This window comes from Heterodontus francisci, chromosome 26 (genome assembly GCF_036365525.1).
Source record: "Heterodontus francisci isolate sHetFra1 chromosome 26, sHetFra1.hap1, whole genome shotgun sequence".
NCBI lineage: Eukaryota > Metazoa > Chordata > Chondrichthyes > Heterodontiformes > Heterodontidae > Heterodontus > Heterodontus francisci.
The window spans coordinates 23,307,816-23,331,275 of NC_090396.1; the positions used below are offsets into that span (position 1 = coordinate 23,307,816).

A 23,460-nucleotide genomic window follows, 5' to 3' on the forward strand; every position below is an offset into this window, starting at 1 on the left:
GAAATCCTCTGTTGATAAACTAGTTGATGCTCAGCAAAGTGGAACATTCTGTATCAGCCATGACACACAGTGCAAGAGGTTTAATTTTGCAGCACAGTTTTGAATAAGCATGCACAAACCAAACACAAATTTTAATATTCATACACCTACAGTTGACAATAATTGTGACGCAGCACTACACTGATTTGCCAAACCAATGGAAATGGACAACATACAAAGCAAACATTAAAGAAACAGAAGAGGCCAGGCGAATATACTAAACCTCTGATGCTGTTGTTGGGTCAAAACATGTCTTTGGCTACTGTGACATATCTTAGGAACATTGGAATATAGAAACAGGAGTAGGCCATTCAGCCCCTTGAAACTTTTCTGCCATTCAATCAGATCATGGCTGATCTGTATCCTAACTCCATCCACCCACCCTGGGCCCATATCCCTTAATACCTTTGGCTAGCAAAAATATATCAATCTCAGATTTAAAATTAATTGAGTTATCATCTACTTTTTGTGGGAGAGTTCCACACTTCCTTCTACTGTTTGAATTAGCTTGCAATCAAGTACAGAAATGAAGGAACTTCTACTTTAAGATTCCCACAATTATTCTCTCACTATTTGTCCAAGGCACAAGCTGCAGAGCTGTACATTTTGGATCATGCCAATTAGGACAGGTGTTGGTACACTGCTGTATCTCTGCATTGTAACACTATGAAATGATTGGTAAGGTTGTTGTGCAGAAATCAAACAAGTTTTACACAAATTTAAAATCTCAGGCCAATCTTACTTTGTAAAAATATGCCTGCAGACACAGCAATGAGAGATTTAATTCCACACAGGCCAAAGCAGAGTCCAGGAAACATACCCAGACAGATCCCAGTGCATGTCCACACAAAAAAACATCCCAACTCCCACAGTGACATGCCTTCACTCAGTGACAATAACCAATGGTGGTTTACCTAAAGGGAAGGTGTCAATCATCAAGCAGCTCTAGCTGTCCCAAGCCAGCTCTTTACTCACAGACTAAAGGACGACGAAAGGGAGCAAAATGAAATAAGGTTAGAAAGCAAAGCATCACTATTAACCTATGAACCATTGACTAGTACTTCTGGCTGGATTCTGCCCAGTGCTAAATAGGGAGTGGTCTATGAAAAGTAATGAGATACAGAGTAGTCTATGGTGGTTCTTCCAAGCAAGCTGATCTGAGTGGCTTTATTCCCTTCCTTCACCTACAAAGACGGTGCGAAGTTTTTTTTTTAGTGTTAATCAAATTAACTCCCCTTTTCAATGATCTTACACTATCTCCCAGAGTCGTGGATTACTCCACATCATTGATGGCACACAGTGTATATGGTATTTAAGCTGGGATTGCTAAAGCCTTTGTACTAACCTCAGAATGGGTAAATATATAATTTCCGACTTAGCTTTGATGGGTCTTTGGAAGGTGTACTATCCCAACACAAATTTCATCTTAATTCCCATTGTTATTTTCTCTTTGGAAAAAAAAATGTCCCAGAAACCCCATACAAGAGACAGGCAAGCTGCTCCCCTGATTTTCCAAATGCAACTCTGTAACTGACTACTATTGATGCAATGATTTTGTTCTTGAGCGACTTCTGTTAATTCACTCTTTGCTTCTGTGATGCTGCTGACTATCTAACCAGGTCAGTGATTCCTGACTTGGGGAATCATGTCTGTTAATGGGGCTATTTTAGATAATGCAGCTTTTTGAAAATGGCACTACTCTTTTTTTAAATTTATTTTAAAGTTATGAGGGTATCAGAGGGTAACCAGCCCATATCCCCATAAGGCAGTCACTGTATCCCTATAAGGGAATCACCACCTTCAGCAGAGGAAGCATAGGGAAGCAGGAGAACGCTGGAAAAAAGGGACTTGTACTTTTACACTGTGAAACCTCCCTCCCAAATAGAGCATTGGCTGTAATACAGGAAGACATTGGATGAGAAATTTTTTTCATCTCAGCAAGTTTTACCAAACCAAGTTTCTCTACTTTTGGACTATTACTGCAAATCATATAAAACTAACACTGAGGCTTTAACTAGCCAAAAATTGTACCTAGTCACAATTGTGATTAGCCTGAATTATTTTAAGTGTTGTTATACAAACTCAACATTCCACCTCAAAGATCAGCTTTGCATGGGAACAGTTTAGCAGGATAAGCATATGTTTACAAATAAAACAAAGAAATGATACATAACCTGACTTGGTGGCTTACCATAAGATGAAGTACCTAAAAATGTGAAGACATATAATTCATAAACCCACAGGATAAATCAGTAAGATAGGGCTACCTCATGTACATTTTTTTTTAAAGCTATGCACCAAGTCAAGTCGTGCATTTGTTTTATACCACAGGCAGGATTTTTGTACCACAGGCAGGATTTTTGTGTGCGCACACGCATGAACTAGAAGTATTCTTATGATGGCATGTACCATTGGAAAGGCTGAAGCACCATATTCTACCCAAACCAGTTTTTTCCTTCTTTCCTCCCAAAGAGGCTGACTAACACTGAGGTGTGGTTTCCATACAAACATACGAATTAGGAGCAGGATTAGGCCACTCGGCCCTTCGAGCCTGCTCCACCATTCAATAAGTTCACGGCTGAACTGATTACTCTACATTTCCACCTAACCCTGATAATCTTCCACCCCCTTGCTGATCAAGAATCTACCTCTGCCTTAAAAATATTCAAAGACTCTGCTTCCACCGCCTTTTGAGGAAGAGAATTCCAAAGACTCATGACCCTCAGAGAAAAAATTTCTCCTCATCTCTGTCTTAAATGGGCGACCCTTTATTTTTAAACAGTGACCCCTAGTTCTAGATTTTCCCACAAGAGGAAACATACTTTCCACATCCACCCTGTCAAGACCCCTCAGAATCTTATATGTTTCAATCAAGCCGCCATGTTCCACAAAAAGTTATCAAAGATCCCTGCAGCTCTTTGATATCTTGCCCAAGTGGATATTTCCACGCGGAAGTTGAAACTCACTCATTGCCATCTTATTATTTGATTGTGGGTGTTAAGAAGCAGAGTCTAAACCCATTCCTCACCCAATGTCCATATGGGTGCACTTTCTGGCAGAGGCCACTGATGGCTACATGAGTGGGAATCCTGGCTGTGTTTTTTTTCACCATTCCCTACCCAAGGGGTGGTAATGTTAGTTTCAATGCCCTTTCTGCCACTTTCATACACCAAGCCAAAGGGGTGACAGGAGCAGAGGATTCTGTGCTGAGCTTGAGGACTATATAGATCACAACAGGCGCAGGTTGCATTTAAATCTGAATTTTGCAGATGTTTGTGTGCCACATACAGTTATATGAATATCTCACTGATATAAGGGTGGCACAGTGGCGCAGTGGTTAGCACCGCAGCCTCACAGCTCCAGCGACCCGGGTTCAGTTTTGGGTACTGCCTGTGCGGAGTTTGCAAGTTCTCCCCGTGACCGTGTGGGTTTCGTCCCACAGCCAAAGACTTGCAGGTTGATAGGTAAATTGGCCATTGTAAATTGCCCCTAGTGTAGGTAAGTGGTAGGAGATGTGGTAGGGAATATGGGATTAATGTAGGATTAGTATAAATGGGTGGTTGTTGGTCAGCACAGACTCAGTGGGCCAAAGGGCCTGTTTCAGTGCTGTATCTCTAAATAAATAAAATAAATAAGTGGTACTCATGTGTGGTTTGAAAACCATGCTGTTGGTGAAATTGTCTATCCTGTGACCACACCTGGGGTATAAAACTCATTTAACAAAGCACATCAAAATTTTCAGGAACTACACAGAGCACCTAGTTTCCTTCCATTTTACATATCCAGCATGTTTATTTCCATCTTGGATTTAATTAAAACTGTTATTTTAGATTAGGTGGTAGAAAAAGGAGAGTTTAGTTTCCCAGGTCAGTTCCAGTAATTTGAAATTAAATTCTGTAAGTATAATGGATTCATTTATTAACGTGCAAAAATTTCCCCTTCTCCCTGAACAGCTTACCTGTATATTGAAGACTGAATGCCTTAGTGGAATTCTCAGTGGTCCATACTAATCTGTAGCAACTGTTACACTATCAGCCTCTGAGCTGGTTTATTATGTGGAAAAATGAAAGGATGTTTGACAGAATATCTATGATAACATTAGCAAATATACTGAAGCACTCGAGATTGGTACTATTACTTCAGGCTAAACCACAGTAGAGAGAATGGATACTGGAAATGTTAAAGAATCAAGAGCTTACCTTTGACCTCAGTGTTCGGTCTGCTCGTTTTGCTGCAGCTGCCATCTTTAGGATATCTGGATTGCTTTTTGATTTCATTATATCTGAGAAAAAAAAAGAACATTTTGTTTTTAATTGGCTTCCCACTTGCTCCAAGACTTAACTTCATGGATTTAAGTTCAAAGCCACTTTTATAGATCAAATTGTCCCCACTTCCACAAAATGTGCTTACAACCAATTTCAATTTAGCAATCACAATGATAGCAATTTCTCCATGGTCCTTAGCACAGGTGAAACACCTCAACAACACTTTAGAAATTTAAAGAAAACCAAATCTTTCTGAACAGTGTAACTCTATGGAGGAGCTATTGTACAGGCAGTATTTTAAATGAAGTACCCACAAGTATACAGTTTCAAAAAGTTAAATATTTTCCAACTTGAAGTAACAAAACAAATTTGTAACCAAATTTCCCTTTTTTGCTCCTCTTTTCCTAAAGGCAATGTATATTGGAATATGGTTTCATGGGCATGGGAGCCCACCAAAAGCCCAGCCATTCATCAAGTGCAAGTTTCAACAGTGAGTGTCAACAGGCTGTATGATTAGAAGGTAGATCCTGCCCTTGCCAGCAGTAGAGAACAGGAAGCACGGACGCGTTTCCTCTTCCCCAGCTCTCTAACTGACAAGATCAGTTACAGAGCACCCAGCCTCACAGATTTTTTGAAAGTGCAAATGGGACCAAACCTGGGACCTTGCTGGCTTGCACTTTTTTTGGAACAAAAAGGAATCATGCACAATTCAGTTGGGATTCTAAAAGACTCAGTTAAAATAAAATTATGCTCAATGCATACTCCAGTATCACAAGATAGGTCCAGTTGAAGACTCTTTAGCCCAAGATTTTATCATTTCAGAATAGCAAACCATCCATCTCCTCACTACAGCATCTAGTGATCTCTTCAATGAATCCTGTGTTCTGGTCCCAAGCACCTCTCGAAGATTGATCCCAAGATCACCCATTGTATAAAGAAGTATCTATAAAGAGACAGTTCTTCACCAGAACAAAGCATAGTCTATTTACATCAGTAAAATTACATTAGCTATTATTTCTAATCCCTATGTTTACTGTACCGTATCTGCTGTGCTCCGTTTCATCCATGGGATGTTCTCCCAGTGCTTCTTGTGCCAACTGGAGCTGCTCTTTTAGTCTGTTTACGTCGCGTTCTGATTTAGCCTTTACAATACTTAGCTCGGTGTAGATATCCTTATACTTGTCTGTGGCATATTTTTTATCCTGAAGAAACAAATGTATTTGTTGCAGAATTTACAAAGAGGTTAGTTACATGCTGAATGAGCAGAGTATTCTGGTCTCAGCCCAATGATGGCAGTTCTGGCTCCCAGGCTGCTCATCACTTAGTTGTGTCTTTGGCACAGTTGTCCCTCCCAAATTACTAATGGTCTCTGATCACCACAGCTTCCATCTTGTACTTCCAAGTGCAACCTGGATAACAACCACCAACTTTGACTTGATCAAGGAAAATTGTTACTCCCTCCTCATTGCCAAAACCTCCTACTACTCCAGGGTCATTCTTGAAAGTGAGAAGAAGCCCATACTCCTCAAATATTGGATGCATCCTCTGACCCAAAACCCTGCACTTTCCCTCCTCACCATCAATCCGATCATCGAGCAACAGTTAAACCTCATTTTATTGAAAATTTCATTTAGCTGGTCCTATGATTTTGAAATTTTTCTGGAGAAATTTTACACTGTATAGTCAACACTAATCTCACTGATTATCAGCACTGATTAGGGAAAACCTTTTTTAATAACTGATCTCAAATCTATGATTTGAAACAGATACTTATTGAAACATATAAGATCCTGAGGGGACTTGACAGGGTGGTTGCTGAAAGGATGTTTCCCCTGTGGGAGAGACTAGAACTAGGGGGCACAGTTTAAAAATAAGGGGTCGCCTATTCAAGACAGAGATGAGGAGTTGAGAGTCTTTGGACCTCTCTTCCCCAAATAGTGGTGGAGGCAGGGTCATTGAGTGTTTTTAAGGCAGAGGTAGGTAGATTCTTGTCTAACAAGGGAGTCAAGGGTATTGGGGGTAGGTGGAAAAGTGGAGTCGAGGCCACAGATCAGCCATGATCTTGTTGAATGGCAGAGCAGGCTTGAAGGGGTCGAAAGTCCTACTCCTAATTCGTATGTTCGTATACAAACAAAACAACGGCACCTGGCGCTGGTTACAATAACGGAACCAATATATTTTTGCATTGTTAATAACAATGAAAACACATAATTGCTGGGATTTCCAAGTACAAATGTAAAGCTGGCATAGACACGACAGAATGAATGGCCTCCTTTTGTGTTGTAACCATTCTCTGATTCCAAGCTGCATGCATTTTATTTACACTTTCACTTAATATTCATGGATGCTGTTTTGGGTAGCAACACTAGATGACAGTAAACAATAAGAATTCTCAAGGTCTTCAGGCCAATTTCTGTTGCAAGTCCAACAATATGCAGTAAGTGATTTTATAACCTGTGGCAGGTCTATTCAGTTTCTATGCTCCTAAATGTAACAGCAACTATTTTTTAGAATTAAAACTGGTACAAGTATAGAGAGATAATTAATACTATAAAGTATCAATACCTGATATGAAGAATGCAAGCTAGAACAAAAGAGTGGCTGCAGAATAAGGGATTGAGCCCTGGGCCAGCCAGCCACCCAGAACTGGAAGAGGCCCAGGTGCCTGGGTTGCAGGGACATGAGGAAAGAAAGTTGGCAGAGTCAGGAATGGATGAGGCAGCAACACGAGAGCATTTGGCTTTTACAAACAGCTTAAGTGAATCTGGAATTCTTGGGGGAGCAGGAGTCAGAGTCATACAGCACTGAAACAGGCCCTTCGGCCCACCGAGTCTGTGCCGACCATCAACCACCCATTTATACTAATCCCATATTCCCTACCACATCCCCACCTTCCCTCAATTCTCCTACCACCTACCTACACTAGGGGCAATTTACAATGACCAATTTACCTATCAACCTGCAAGTCTTTGGCTGTGGGAGGAAACCGGAGCACTCGGCAGAAACCCACGCAGTCACAGGGAGAACTTGCAAACTCCACACAGGCAGTACCCAGAACCGAACCCGGGTCGCTGGAGCTGTGAGGCTGTGGTGCTAACCACTGCACCACAAAAGTGTAGGATTTTCATGTCGACCAAGATGATGATTTTACCAATGCCAAAGCCTCTGCCACTCTTGATTCTGGCACCAAATCGATAATTCAATGGCCTACAGCCATTACTGTTCCTATTTTTTAGATGGTGGGAGAGATTCTGCAGCAATTTTTGCAGCCACAGAATGGTCTGTGATATAAACGTAAAACACTCAAGCTGTCTCCAGTGCAAACTCTTATCGGCTGGAATTCCTTGGTTTGATCTTTCTGTGTTGTTGTGCACATTGTATGTAAATAGGTGAACAGTTCAAATTCTAGCCCAATTTAATTAGAACTGGAAGGTGCGATGTTCTTCCCACTTCATATTTCTTTATGACCTATAGAGATGCACTTGTAACATCCTGGTCACTGAATAGACTGTGGGAAAATGAACACAGTAGTCTTCACATCATGTAACTACATCTTTACAGCAAGTTACTACGACTCTCCCCATACTTGGAGAATATACAATGGGTGGTAGGCCCTAGGAGGTACAGAGGGTCAGAGGGACCTTGGTGTACTTGTCCATAGATCACTGAAGGCAGCAGCACAGGTAGATAAGATGGTTAGGAAGGCATATGGGATACTTGCCTTTATTAGCCGAGGCATACAATATAAGAGCAGGGAGGTTATGGTGGAGCTGTATAAAACGCTAGTTAGGCCATAGCTGGAGTACTGTGTACAGTTTTGGTCGCCACACTATAGGAAGGATGTGATTGCACTGGAGAGGGTGCAGAGGAGATTCACCAGGATGTTGCCTGGGCTGGAGCATTTCAGCTATGAAGAGAGAGTGGATAGGCTAGGGTTGTTTTCCTTAGAGCAGAGAAGGCTGAGGGGAGACCTGACAGAGGTATACAAAATTATGAGGGGCATAGATAGGAAGAAACTTTTTCCCTGAGCGAAGGTGTCAATAACCAGGGGGCATAGATTTAAGGTAAGGGGCAGGAGGTTTAGAGGGGATTTGAGGAAAAACTTTTGGTTGGAATCTGGAACACACTGCCTGAAGGGATGGTAAAGGCAGGAACCCTCACAACATTTAAGAAGTATTTAGTTGAGCACTTGAAATGCCATAGCATACAAGGCTGCGGGCCAAGTGCTGGAAAATGGGATTAGAATAGATAGGTGCTTTATGGCTGGCATGGACACGATGGGCCAAAGGGCCTGTTTCTGTGCTGTATAACTCTATGACTATGAAAAACCTTGGGTTCCACAGGGAGTTCTCAAAATAGCAACCAGCCACGAGTGGAATATAAACATTCAACACCCACAGCTGCTAATAAATCTATTCTCTTTTATTAACCTATACTGCTCCTTCAAAAGATTATCAACTAATATTTCTAATGTAAAGCACAAAATGTTTTGTGAAGAATGGCACTAGATTTCTTAATGGCTTATTAGATAAAGGTGTTGCATGGTTTGATAATGAGCCAGAAGGCTGCAGATTCTATTCCCAAGTAGTGCTGAGTTAACCAATCTTGGTCAGAGTGGCAGCTGGACACTACAACTGGTGTGAGCTTTCCTCAGCCAGGGCAGTTTGGAAGAAGCGGGGTTTTTTGGGTGGGGGGAAAAAGATTAGTACGAAATAAACCAAGGTTCCAATTCCTGACTGCTATCCATAGAGCCCTGCTAGAAATGCTAGTTCATGGATATCAGGTGAACACTGTAATGTCCTCCATAACTGAATAATCTGCTGCCATTCAGCATCAAAGCTCTCACACGACGATACAGTGGAAGACTCATGGTACCCATGTCGCCTTCAAGAGAGGAGGAAAATAAAAGGAGGGCAAAATAATCTAAAAAATAGCTTTCAGTTGGAACTGAAAATGGTTAAAGCTACCTTCAGGCACTTAGTACAGTGAGAAGACTACTTACGCGTTGAGCAGTCTGCAGTTCATCTTTCAGAGAGTTAATTTCCTGTTTTAAGTACTGTATTTCTGATTCTTTGACCCGCAGCAACACCTAGGCAGGACATAAATAATTGTATTAAATGTCGAAATATTTCAACGTAACCCATAAACTGAACTGCGGTGAATGGGAAGGCATGGTTTTAAGTTTGTGCTCAATATTGTGCTGTTTCATGCCAGACTACAGCAGCAAAGTAAAACAATGGGGTGAGTTTTACCAGCCCCGACGCCGCGGGTTGCAGTGCAGGGGCCGGTAAAATTCTGCGGGGGTGGGGGGTAAGACCCGCCTCGACCCACGATGTTGAGAAGGGCCCACCGTATATTACTGGCAGCGAGGGGACCTCAGTGCAGCACCACCCGCCCCACAACTCCGGTAGGGAAAAAGGCAAGTGTTGGTCATTTTGGGCATTGAAATTACTATTGGCGGGGTTGGAAGAGGGCCACTATATCTTTATTACCTGTTCAATAAAAATGCCGATTACTTTGCCTTTAAAAATTAAAACTTCACCCAAGGGCTTAAAGCCCTTTAAAAATGGCGCCGGACGCCGTTGCCGGAGATGCGGCAGCCGCCCCCTCTACGTCATCGGGGTGGCCGCTCCACCCCCTCTATTTAAATGAGCCCCCCGCGCACAATATCGCGGGGCTCAGGGACGGCGCCGCCATCACAATGCGCCTTCGTGAACAGTGGCGCATTCGTAAAGTCCAGCCCAATAGGTCCCTTCTTTAATTTGTGAAACTGCACCGATCGTTGTAAAATCTGAATGCAATTCTATACTAGAGACTCATTTTTGACGGTTTTCAAAATTAGAATTCTCCAGACTGAACAGATCACTTTTTGTTTGTTTTGTATTATATTGATGGAGTGCTTTTTGTTGTAGAGCAACGCAATACAATTTTTCCACTCTGGTTCTGATTTTCCTTCACTGCATTCAAATTTTTGGGGAGTTTGTTAACAATATAAACAGTCTGGCAATCTGAAACAATTCCCCCAACTCACCAGTGAACATTTCACTGTTCAGCTGATCCTTTCTCCTCTTCCAAATCTTTACATTTTCCCTTCTATTCCTGCACACCCAGTTATGGATTCACTGCACCTTCTTACAATCCTGTCCATGCCCAAGAAAAATAGCATCAAGTAATTCTGAAGAACAAACCTAATCTGAATCACAGGGCTTAGATCCTCATAGGCAGTGTTGCAGTCTTGTATAATCAAATTTCTAATCAGAAGCAAACCTGTGAGTAGAATAGATTTAATACCTTGATACTTCCGTTCTTAAGAGTTTTGTTCTGCATACGTATGGCTTACCTCTAATTCATATACTTCTTTGCCTTGTGATAGGCCAGTGACATCCCCTCCACTGTCACTAGTCATCATTGTTCTCAGCCGGGTTATTTCTGCAGCCAAACGATTATTCAGCTCCTATTGGAAACAATAAACCCAGTAAAAAAAACCCAGAATAAATAGTCAACATTTTTTTAAACACTTAAGATTTTAAGACTCTAAAAGAGGAACACATGAGCATACGAAAGTTAGAACCAAACAACTTGTAAAAAAAAAGTTACATTGTATTGCATACCAGAGAACATTTACAGATTCAGCCACCATTAAAGATGCATGAAATTGCTTGATATTTGTTCTGCTATGTGGGAACATAATTAACTTGTGGCTGACCCAATAGTGCTACAGCCAAAGTTCCACTGGGTAATAAGATTGTCCCAAGTAAAATGTGGAGTCAGGGGACAAGTGGCAGAATGGATTGCTAGCTGGCTTCACGACAGAAAGCCGAGAGTGGGAGTAAAGGGTAGTTATTCAGAGTAACAGAAGGTGGGAAATTATGTTTCACAAGGATCAGTGCTGGGACCACTCACAATTTACATTAACGATTTGGACTCTGGAATCAAAAACATAACTTCTAAATTTGTGGATGACCCCAAATTGGAGGGGGATAGTCAATATTGAGGAGGACTGCAACAAATTACAGGAGGACATTAATAAATTTGGAGAATGGGCAAATAATTGGCAATGAAGTTCAACACAGATAAATGTGAGGTAGTACATGTTGGTAGGAAGAATAGGGAGGTCACTTATTACTTGGACGGTGCAAGTCTAGGTGGGGTAGAGGGCCATAGGGGTCGTGAAGTACAAATACACCAATCATTAAAACTTGCACCACAGGTTAGCAAAAAAAGGCAAACCAAGCACTGGGCTTTATTTCTAGAGGAACAGAACTGCAAAATAGGGAAGTTATGCTAAACCTGCATCAAACCACACTTAAGAGTACTGTGTGCAGTTCTGGTCGCCATATTATAGCAAGAATATAGCAGCACTGGGAGGGTGCAAAGGAGATCAACAAGTATGATACCAGAAATGTGTGGGTATAAATATCAGGAAAGGATTGACAGGTTGGGTATCTTCTCTTAAAAAAGGGTGCTGAGGGATGACCTAATAGTGGTCTTTAAAATTATAAAAGGTTTTGATAGAGTGGATACAGAAAGAATGTTCTTTCTTGTGGGGAACAGAATAACTAGATGCCATCAATATAAGATAGTCACCATGAAATCCAATAGGGAATGCAGAAGAAATTTCTTTACCCAAAGAGTGCCGAGAATGGGGAATTCGCTACCACAGGGAGTGGTTAAAGTGAATAGTATAGATGCATTTAAGGGGCAGCTAGACAGGCATGACGGAGAAGGGAATACAGGGTTATGATGGCAGATTTAGATAAGGGAAGATGGGAGGGAGCTCAAGTGGAGCCAAAATGCCAGCATAGACTGGTAGGGCCAAATGGCTTGTTTCTGTACCGTATGTCTTAGGTAATCCTATCCATAGGCCATTTTACAGGACAGCCAGGAGTCCCCTTAGGAAAGAGGTTTAAGAAAGGAGGCACTGGTTACTGGGTGAAGCAGATTGAGGGATTATCAGTCCTTAAAGAGAGTGAAGAAACAGATATCTTAGAATCGTACTTGGAGGCTTCCATAACCAGTGTTGCTTAGCTGACCATGATTTAACAGAGCTAACCTTGCAAAGGAAAGTCAAGGGTCCGAGCATTGACAAGGTACTGACTACACACTGGAAAGAATAAGTCTCTGCTAGCCCCCCCGACTTCCCCAACAATTTTCTAAAGGCACTAATTCTTGAAGGCAGACTGTTCCATGAACATAAACAGCACGTGAGTGCTTTGGCCAATTCACTATTTTTTTTTTACTCAAACTGAACGGTGGGATAACCCACCCAAGTTTGACATTTTTCAATATTCACAAGTATGCATTTTCCAGCAAGAGTAGGAATGCTGTCTTATTTTTCCCTTTCCAGCCAGTTGTTCTGCCCCAACAGAAATCAGCTAAGGTTGGTAATTCTCTTCACACTATCTTCATTTGAACATTATAAGTCTTGTGGCAATTTGCAGGGAATTTTAGGCGAGTAGGGGACACATCATACCTGGTTATGTGCATTTAGTTCCTGGTTTTCACGCTGGCATTGTCGCAATGCCTGTCGTTCTGCTTCCAAAGCCTGAGCCAAGTGTGCATTTTCTAGACACTTCTGGGAATACTGCTCTGACAAGACCTCGATTTCTCGATGCAATGATGCCAGTTCCTCACTGTCAAACAAAGTTGAAATAGTTTATTTCTTCGATGCTGCTAAATTAAACATATTCAATCTTCAAACTGTTATTCAGTAACAATATTTTAGTATGTTATGAAACACACTGACAATCAATTCAGATCAGACAGGAGGACTTTCGTTCCTACCCCAATGAAAATGATTGAGTAGCCTCAGAAAAGCTAGCTAGGGTAGCTGGAAAGGTGGTGGTGGGGGAGGAGGGGCATACTGATACCTGGCTCTGGGACATGTGGCTTATACAGCATATGACCATTACTAAAAGAACTCATTGTGCTGTTCTAAAGAGATTTGTTTCAAATTGCCTCTCAATGCTCTTCAGTTTTGCAGTGTGGAAATTTGTTTCAGGTTTTCCATGTACACTGGCCTGATATGAAGTTTCAATGCAGATCTGTAGAGACAGCACATTTCTCTCCCATTCCCCCACTGACTGCTTACTTTAAATGTGAAGCTACGGTGTAAGGCACTATGGGGTAGCTTGTCACAATGACAATAGACAAAATTCACCTCAGATGGACTTTTGGCTTGGTCGCAACAGTACGTAGTGAAAATTTATTTAGAGGTCTCAGAATTGGTAACAATGGGAGAAACACAAAAAGGATTTTTTTTCACACATAAACGGCCATTATGATAAGGAATGTTTTATCATTAGGTAACATGTGGAAGTAACAGTAGGAGCAACAGGGCCCAAGGAAAAGTTATTGATCATTTGCTGAAGGTATGGAAGCTTTGGAAAGTGGCTGTATGTAAAGCAAAAAAGTTTTGAGGTTGTACAGACATGACCATCGAGTACAAAACAAAGAGTATTAGACTTAGATTTATAAGGCTTTGGAACATCTGCACTTACAGTTCTGTGTCACTGTGGCTCCCTGAAGGCTGATAACAGTTCTGTGTCACTGTGGCTCCCTGAAGGTCAATAAGACTCTGGACAAGTCCAGGGAAGGGCGATCAGAATGATACTTAGTCTAAGGGCACTTAATTATGAAGAAAGGGTCCACGAGTTGGAACTATTTACATTTGAGAAACAAAAGCTTAGAGAAATATGGTAGAGATTTTGAAATGATGAAGGGATTGGACTTAGTTTAGAGAGGTTACTTGAGATGTTCGGACTAGACGGCATGAAGAGCGCCGGGTGAGATGCCAATACTTATTACTTTGGACAGACAGCCACTTATCTCCAACAGACTGCCTTTACATGTGGTGGGTATGGATCCACCGCTGTTCTTTAACGGGCAACTTGACAAGTTCCCCCGTGGAGGACATTTCCAGTTATAAAGGGCTAGTTACCACTAGTAATTGTGGGGATTTATAGGGACTGCAGTCTCCTGACACTTTGCTTGATTGCCTCGGAGTTGGAGAGGAATTTGCCTGGTTGTAAAACAAGGGTGGGCCAAACATGTGCATTGTTACACCATGTCTGGATGGGGCTGTGCGGCGGGTGGGCTTCATTGGCCTGATGGTCTTCTCCCACCTCTTTTTTCATACATCTGAAAATGGCTGTGGAAGCCAAGTCAATCACAACATGTAGGTGGAAATTAGAGAAACAATTTGAAGAAAAATATTAAAGGGTACAGAGAAACAACAAGGAAATCGGATTAGAGTAGAGAGTCGAGGAACTAGCACTGGTGTAGACACGATGGGGTAAGTTCTTTCTGTACCATAATTTGAGATTCACTAGCCCATTACACTTAACAGTAATTTTTTTTGCAGAACTCAATTTTAAAATGGTGCTGCAAGCTGAAATTCTAATGTAATTTATTTGACATCCACATTGGGCAAGGGAAAAAATAAAAATTAGACTGATTGATAAAAGGGGTTGGGGGAAAGAATAGGGCAGTAACTTGGGTGTGAAATATTTGCAACAGCTTCCTGTTACTTGGTTTGAATTTTATTTCCCTGTTACTCACATTTCAAATCCCCTGCAATGATGTAGGTTACAATGAGATAGATTGCATGCATCCTGAAACAGCTTTAGGGAGTGATGTGGGGAGGCCAAAGGGTTGATCCAGAAGAATCAAACTGAAAGAAAGCCTTGTACCAACTGAGCGTGCAGGAATACTCAGCTGTAGTGCTTTTCTTCGGGTTCTGGCATAGGAACAGAAGTAGGCCATTCAGCCCATCAAGCCTGCTCTGCCATTCAATTAGATCATGGCTGATCATCTACCTCAACGCCACTTTCCCACGCTATCCCCATATCCCTTGATCTCATTAGTATCCAGACATCTATTGATCTCTGTCTTGAACATGCTCAATGATTGAGCTCCCACAGCCTTCTGGGGTAGAGAATTCCAAATATGTACCACCCTCTGAGTGAAGGATTTCTTCCTCATCTCAGTCTTAAATGTCCCACCCCTTATTCTGAGATTATGACCCCTGGTTCTAGACTCACTAGCCAGGAAAAACATCCTATCTACATCCACCCTGTCATGCCCTGCAAGAATTTTGTAAGTTTCAATGAGATTACCTCTCATTCTTCAAAACTCTAGAGAATACAGGCCCAGTTTCTTCAGACTCTCCTCATAAGACAACCCTGCCATTTCAGGGATTAGTCTGGTGAACCTCCGTTGTACTCCCTTTATGGCAAGTATATCCTTCCTTAGATGAGACCAAAAATGTACATAATACTCCAGCTGCGGTCTCATCAAGGCTCTATACAATTGCAGCAAGACTTCTTTCTTTACTCCTGTACTCAAAACCCCTTGTGATGAAGGCCAACATACCACTTGGCTTCCTAACTGCTTGCAGCACCTGCATGCTAGCTTTTGAACAAGGCCACCCAGGTCCCTTTGGACATCAACACTTCTCAACCTCTCACCATTTAAGAAATACTATTTTTTTCTACCAAGGTGGATAATTTCACACTTATTCACATTATATTTCATCTGCTGTGTTCTTGCCCAAACATTTAGACTGTCCAAGTTCCCTTGAAGCCTCCTTGCAACCTCCTCACATCTTACATTCCCAGTTTTGTGTCATCAGTAAATTTGGAAAAGTTACATTTGGTCCCCACATCAAAATCATTTATATAGATTGTGAACAGCTGTGGTCCCAGTACTGATCCTTGTGGTATCCAACTAGTAACAGACTGCCACCCTGAGAATGACCTGTTTATTCCTGCTCTGTTTTCTGTCGGTTAACCAATTCTCAATCCATACCAGTATATTACTCCGGATCCCATCATGTACTCTAATTTGTTTACTAACCTCCTGTGTGGGACCTTATCAAAAGCCTTCTGAAAATCCAAATATACGACATCCACTGGTTCTCCTTTATCTACAAGTAACATCCTCAAAAAATTCCAACAGGTTTGTCAAACATGATTTTCCTTTCATACATAAATGTTGACTCTGCCCAATGATATTACTATTTTTTAAGTGTCTAGTTATCACATCCTTTAGATTAGATTCCAACATTTTCCCTACCACTGACGTCAAACTAACAGGTCTGTAAGTTCCCCGTTTTCTTTTCTTAAATAGTGGGGTTACATTTGCTACTTTCCAGTCTGCAGGAACCTTTCCAGAATCTATACAATTTTTAAAAGGATAACCACCAATGCATCCACTATCTCTATAGCCACCTCCTTCAACACTCTGAGATGTAGCTCATCCGGTCCAGGAGATTTATCAAGCTTTAATCCAGTTAATTTTTCGAGTACTACCTCTTTATTAATACTAATTTCTTGCAGTTCCTCATGTTTGGCGGGATTGGATCAACCCCCAGGATGGTTGAAACCAGTTGCTCTGGTCAAGATCATGTGGAAGACAAAGCTTTTTTGCAGAGGGGAAAAACAGAGCACTGGTAAAGGAGGTGAAATTAAGAATTATTATAGTGAAGGGGGAAAAGGTCTAAAATAATAAGCTCGGGTTTGGGCGGGGCATGCAGCTATAGAGTGTTAAATCTCAGGCAGATAGGAGAGGTATAAGGAGGTTAGTGAAGGAAAGTATCTAAAAACTGGAAGGGTAAACAGAAATATCAATGTGTCAGAATTGCAGTGTTTATTTGTATATGTAATTAATACAAAAAGTATCAGAAATTAAGTCGCAGAGCTAGACATACTAATTAGAGCAGTTGGAAATGATGATGCAACCTTGACTGAAACTCTGCTTCAGCCGGGGCAAAACTAAGTAAATATTACTGGTATAAAATTTTCAGGAGAGAGAAGGGGGGAAAAAAGGAGACATGATCTTACTAATTAAAGACAACTTATTAATGGTGGTCAGACAAAGTCTGTCTGAGATTTGCTGCCATATTTGGAGTTCATTATACATTACTGAATAGTGAAGCAGAAATCAAGGATGAGACTTGTGGGCAACACAAAGGATTACAGTAGCAGCAGAGTTTGTAATGACAGGGGACTTTAACAGCCATAAGTAGAATGCTATAAAATAAAAAGTTTTCAAAATGGGAAAGGGTTTTTAAAACACATTCAGGAATGTTTCCATAAATCATTATGTTGCATGTCCAACAAGGGTGCGGTGCCAGATCTGGCTTGAGGAATTAATAGCATCTTGAAGGTAGGAAAACATTGGGTAATTTTTTTAAATTTGTTCATGGGATGTGGGCGTCACTGGCTAGGTCAGCAATTGTTGCCCATCCTTAATTGCCCTTGAACTAAGTGGCTTGCTAGGCCATTTCAGAGGGTGTTTAAGAGTCAACCACATTGCTGTGGGTCTGGAGTCACATGTAGGCCAGACCAGGTGAGGCTGATTTCCTTCCCTGAAGGACATTAGTGAACCAGATGGATTTTTACAACAATCGACAATGGTTTCATGGTCACCATTAGACTAGCTTTTAATTCCAGATTTATTAAGTTCAAATGTCACCATCTGCCACGGTGGGATTCAAACCCATGTCCCCAGAGCATTAGCCTGAGGGTCTGGATGACTAGTCCAGTGACACTACCACTACGCCACAGTCTCCCCTATTCATCAGAATCTAAAATTGGCTCACATTGAAAAAAGAAAAACAGGAATCCAATATAAAAGTTGGTCTGGAAATTAGCCAATTTCAGTGGGATGAAAGGGAACCTAGCCCACATTAATTGGGTGGAAAGAAATGGTTGACCACACAGTGGAAAACAGCGGGAGATATTCAAAGATGAGATGGAGAAGATTAATTATATGCTGACAGAATAAAGTAGTTACATCAAAGGCAGGAGCTGCATAGATAGAGACAGAAAATGAGATTTAAAAAAGGCAGGGGTTAGAAACATGGAAGATCACTTAGTCACCCCATCAGAAAAATGAGTGCTTTGGTATGATTTTGCTTTTGTAAAGTGTCTTGGGACATTCTGCTATATTAAAAACACTGCATAAATGCAAATTATTGTCGTAAAATTTGACAGAGAAAATGGAGATTTTAAAAAAAAATGAAGATTCAAAAGCACATTCTTACAGCCAAAAAGGTGGATGACCTGTTCCTAGGCCTCTGGTGATGTTTTTCTGAAATTACCTGCTTGGGAGGTATGCCAGACTAACCTAGGATAACTATCTTTCCCTCCCTTCCTAGTGGGGAATCACCTGGCCTCCAACTGGTACCTCCCTATGACAGTGTAGGTGAGAACCAGTGCCTTCCTATGACAATAGGGTGATGTGTATAACTCTAAGCAGAGGACTGCAGAGTGCTAGTCAATGTCTAGATTTCTTGAGATAACCAAAAAAGTATTTGTTCAAATCGTGGCAAGAAGAATGTATTACGTTTAGTGCTGTCAAGCAATTAAAAAAATTAATAGCGATTAATCCCAATTAAAAATTTTAATCAGTTCATATAGGTTTTAATCAATTTTTATCTGACCCAATTACAGCATCCATTTCAAGTTTATTTTATTACAGCTACTATCATCCAAAATACAACCCAGTATAAAAATCCTCAGTTTTGTCTGTTTTCAGCTCACTTGCTGTTATACCAGCAAATTAGTTTTTTAAAAATCCATTTATACATCAGGAATGAATTTATTACTGTAACAAACACAAACTACTTTAGTATGATCGTTTTATGAGAGAAACAATCATTTTACATATTGCCCCTTTTTCTCCTCCTATTCCCTTTCTCATATTTTAAATTGAATGTTCCTCTTTTCCTATCATTGTTGTTTTACAACTACTTTTCCCCTTCAATTTTTGAAGTTAATTAGATTTCAGTGCGTGTGTAGAGTTTGCAAGTTCTCCCTGTGACCGTGTGGGTTACCGCCGGGTACTCTGGCTTCCTCCCACAGCCAAAGACTTGCAGGTTGATAGGTAAATTGGCCATTGTAAATTGCCCCTAGTGTAGGTAGGTGGTAGGAGAATTGAGGGAAGGTGGGGATGTGGTCGGGAATATGGGATTAAATGTAGGATTAGTATAAATGGGTGGTTGTTGGTTGGCACAGACTCAGTGGGCCGAAGGGCCTGTTTCAGTGCTGTATCTCTTAAAAAAAAAGTTGCCTTTATTCTTTAAGCACCCTCCTCCAATGTCTATTTTGGAGATGGGAGACAAGGTTTTTGTAAAAAAAAAGCTATTGCCCTCTCAAAGTCCAGATTCTGCAGACTGACAACTTGGTAACTAGGTCAACTATTGACATTACAACACTTTACCTCAACTAACAGGCTACTACTAAAGTGTATACACACCAGCTGCCCCAGAGCTGGATGGCACGCTGATCAACAGACTCATCTGCACCACGTGAATACTTAACACAGTGAACTTCCTGCATCACTCTAAATAAAGCCCTACATCACTGCTGGGTCCTTCACTTCACTGGTCCAAGCAACAGCCAATAGAGTTAAATAGTACACTAATACAAGTGTATCACAATCTGCAAACATCAATGCAACTATATCAAAAACCTTGCAAACTGCAGCATGTACAGTTAGAGGAAACTGGGCGAAAGGAAAACCTCTTTCCTGTGTTGTGATGTAGGACTGGTGTGTATCTCAGTGTCAGCCTTCGTACACTTAGGCATTACCTTACACTTCACAATGCAGGAGCAGGACATGAGCACTGCTGGATAGTACTGCTAATACCCAGGTAATAAGTATCTGAGCTCCTCTTAGAAATTACTTTTAAAATACAGTATTATTTCTTTGTATAACTTCTGCGACTAACACATTAAAAAAGACAAAAAATTAATGCTTTAATCACAGAAGTTAACTGTGATACTGTACTTTTGGAAGGAAAATGAACATAAAGGGTTAACCTACAGGGAAATGACTCAGCCAGAGCATAGCCAAGATCTGGACTATGGCTGACCCAGCCAAAACCATTCATCTTGCACTTACTCGTGCTGTTTGCATATTTCATCGAGATCTGCATTTACATTGGTGCTTTGCGATTTTCGTATTCTTTCCAGTTCACGGTCAAGTTCCAGACGATGTGCGTTCTTCATTGCTTCAATAGCTTTTTAAAAAACAAACACCGGATTTTAGAACTACAAGCAGAAAAATACGAGAAAATATCAAAAGGACAAAAGAAACAGTAAATGATCTCTGCCTTTCCCACCAGATGGCAGCAATCTACAACATGAAGCCCAGTTGTCCCAGAGTGTCCCTGCTCATGCAAGTGGATTAAGAGCCTCATTTATAGGTAGTTGAACAAATGAGGATTCAAGGTTTCTTAAACCAAACCCACTGAATTCTTCAAAGGCCAGACTTACACCAACAATCTCCATAACCATCCTTTTGCATTGACTATAAATTTCTACATCAACTGCAGCTTTAATGCCACAGCATAGGACTCATCCAAGACTGAAAAAAGTAGTAAAGGCAAGGTATTGTCAAGGCAAAACTTGGATTTGGAAAGTCTGTAAAGGAAGGGAAGACTACGGAGGCAAGGAACGTCAGTTTTCAGGTCCTGGAAAAGAATGAGTTAAAGTGGGGCGAGCAACAATGCACTGATGTCAAATCTAAAGGAGACCAGCAATCTCAAACACCTTTTCAGTATTTTCCAGTGTGTTGAATGTGCCTACTGCAGGGAAAGGTTGCTTATATTCTGTGCTTCTGGCAGCCATGCACAACACGCTTGAAAACTAGAATTATTGGCGCCTTTCAAGTGGCAGAAGTTTCCTCATTTATATATCAGCGTGGCAGAAATAGTGCGTACTGATGTTAATAGAACAAGATCGATGTAAAATCAGCTACACACACCAATATGTTCCACATCCGATGGAAAAATTCAATATATTTACGGTGTTAAGAAACATCTGTGCTCCGACCCATTTCCCACATCCAGAGGACTTTTGTTCACTTTCCTCCTGTGTCCCTAGTGTTTACTGGTAACAGGTCCCTTGTGAAGGCCAAATAAGATGGACTGACTTGTTCAAACTTCAAGAGGAGTCGACTGTTTTAAGATTTTACCACTATAATTAACAAAATGCAGAGTCAAGACAAATAAATTCAATGAATGAAGAGGACTTTCTGAAGACCTACACTCCACAGGACAAATCATCATGCCAGCTGTAAAACCAGAGGATGCCAAAGATTTCCAAAAACAGAGCATTTAGTGTAAAGTGCATGCATGTTTAATAGAATTGATTTCATCTGACCTCACTGATGCCCCAATGTGAAAAAGAATTATTTTTGGTTAAATTAAACACTGATGTAGTATAGTTTCACTTAGGAACAAAACGAGCACTTTGCCGAAGTTATTCAATAAGAAAAATAATTTTGTTCAAGTTCAACATCAGTTAAGACTGTTCATTTTAATTTTGTGTAACGTGATATAAAGGGGCGTGTTAACATTTCTTTACAAATTTAATTCTGAAGGAGAGAAGATCTGCGGGGTAAACAAATGCGATCCGTTTATGATTTCACTGGGAATCTTCCCACATTTGTTTATGTCACTGCACATAAAGACTACAGGAAATTATCTCCATGAAGGTTTCTGTGCTGAAAGATCACCAGGGAAATGTGGTTACAGAATCTAAGCCAAGTGGTTGAACCTTATTGGAACTAAACTCAGCACTGCATTTTCAAAACAAAGGCAGCGTTCCACATCTGTAGCCGCACCTCATCAGTACTGACAAATTTTTATCACATTGAGAACTAAACTCATTCATCCACCATGATAAAAGCTTCCATTGAGATCTATGAAAAGGCCCTTTAAATGAATGACTGACTTAGCGCCAACAATGCCCTACACATTTCTTTCAATTATCAATTAGTTTTTCTTTAATTGTACCTGCATCGTGTAGTTTCTATGCAGATTGTTATTTTGCCTCGATTCTCACAACATCCAGGCATCTCAACAAACACACTGGTCATTGTTTCCCAGAATTCTAAATGTAATCATCTGGATAAATCCAGCAGTACTTTGCCTTTGTCCACACTAAAATATTAGTTTGCATTTTGGGGAAAAAGTATAGTTGCTCATTTGTACAACAGATCAACCCCTTTCATTATTGTCTGTAGCTGCATAAAATAATTTTTTTTTTTAGAATAATGCTCTATGTTAACTAATGCTATTATTGTTGCAGTCTGCTAATTCAAGTCTTCCTGTCCTTCTAATGCCAACTCCACAAAGCACCTGTAAGCCATAAAAACCTGGTTCACAAAGCTCAAGCAACTCTCATTTTCTTTGTGCTTTTCTACTTGCCGGTTTAACCTTTTTGAGTTCTATGGGCTGGAGATTTGCAAAGAGCTGTTACCTACTTTGGGAGCAAAACCCTACATATGAACATCAATCTATGTTTGCCAATAACCAGAGATATATGCAAATTAATGAAAATATTTATTTAAACTTCATAAGTGATCTATGAGACTCTGTAGCTTGCATCCAAGTGGCACACGAGGATAAAAAGTTTGGACGCTCTTATATTAGGATACTGCTTTTCCCCTTTATTGACTACCCAGTGGACAATGATAAACTGTTCATGAATTTTCTTGGAAGTGAAAATATTGATTAAAAACTATAGTAAATTCAAATAGTGTTGGTTGTGTACGCAAGTTAACGTTGGGCAGTTGTTATGAAGTGCTTGTATTTGGCATTTTCAGTTAAATTTTGCTTTATGCATTGGGTTGCTTTGTTGGGGTAGTTAACCATTATTGCACTTCTTCCTGACAATATTTTCCCTCTTTATTCTTGGTTGCTGTTGCTACTATTTGAATAGTATTATACAAAGTGCTCACGTGAGGATGGCAATTCTTTTCAGGGTTAGAACAGCACTCCAAAATTGAGATGAGAAAAAGGAGTTTCTCACAAACGCAAGTGCAGCAACACTTGACACATTCTGTCCACACCCATCCCTACTCTGAAATCTTTGTGTATAGAATAATAAAACTACTTGCAGATATCCTCGCCACCTTCACTTCATTGGAGGGGTTGTCACAAGAGTTATACCAATTGGTGTAGGGTGACCTGCAGACAAACAGGGATGTCTATTCTCATAGATGAGAAGGTTACCATATAGAGTGAAGCTTTAATGCCACTTTCAATCTAGGAGACATATGCTACATCAGGAATTCTGTAAAACACATCTATATTGAGCAAGTCACAAACCCCTTCATCGCTTTTCCTATGAAAAGGAGACAT

The 23,460-nt window shown here is 40.7% G+C and overlaps 1 protein-coding gene across 6 annotated transcripts in view; it reads right to left on the bottom strand.

Moving 5' to 3' along the window:
• mprip (myosin phosphatase Rho interacting protein) overlaps positions 1 to 23,460 on the bottom strand; it is a 533,204-nt gene that overhangs the window by 3,600 nt on the left and 506,144 nt on the right. For 5 of the 6 annotated variants that reach the window (XM_068057934.1, XM_068057930.1, XM_068057933.1 and 2 more), the window contains 6 exons: positions 20,214 to 20,331; positions 12,778 to 12,937; positions 10,645 to 10,758; positions 9,307 to 9,393; positions 5,344 to 5,506; positions 4,239 to 4,321 (listed from right to left, as the gene is read on the bottom strand). In XM_068057934.1, coding sequence (XP_067914035.1) covers positions 4,239 to 4,321; positions 5,344 to 5,506; positions 9,307 to 9,393; positions 10,645 to 10,758; positions 12,778 to 12,937; positions 20,214 to 20,331 — 725 coding nt within the window. Of the gene's footprint in view, positions 1 to 953; positions 1,018 to 4,238; positions 4,322 to 5,343; positions 5,507 to 9,306; positions 9,394 to 10,644; positions 10,759 to 12,777; positions 12,938 to 20,213; positions 20,332 to 23,460 lie in introns of all 6 variants that reach the window. The other variant, XM_068057931.1, reaches the window with a different exon arrangement.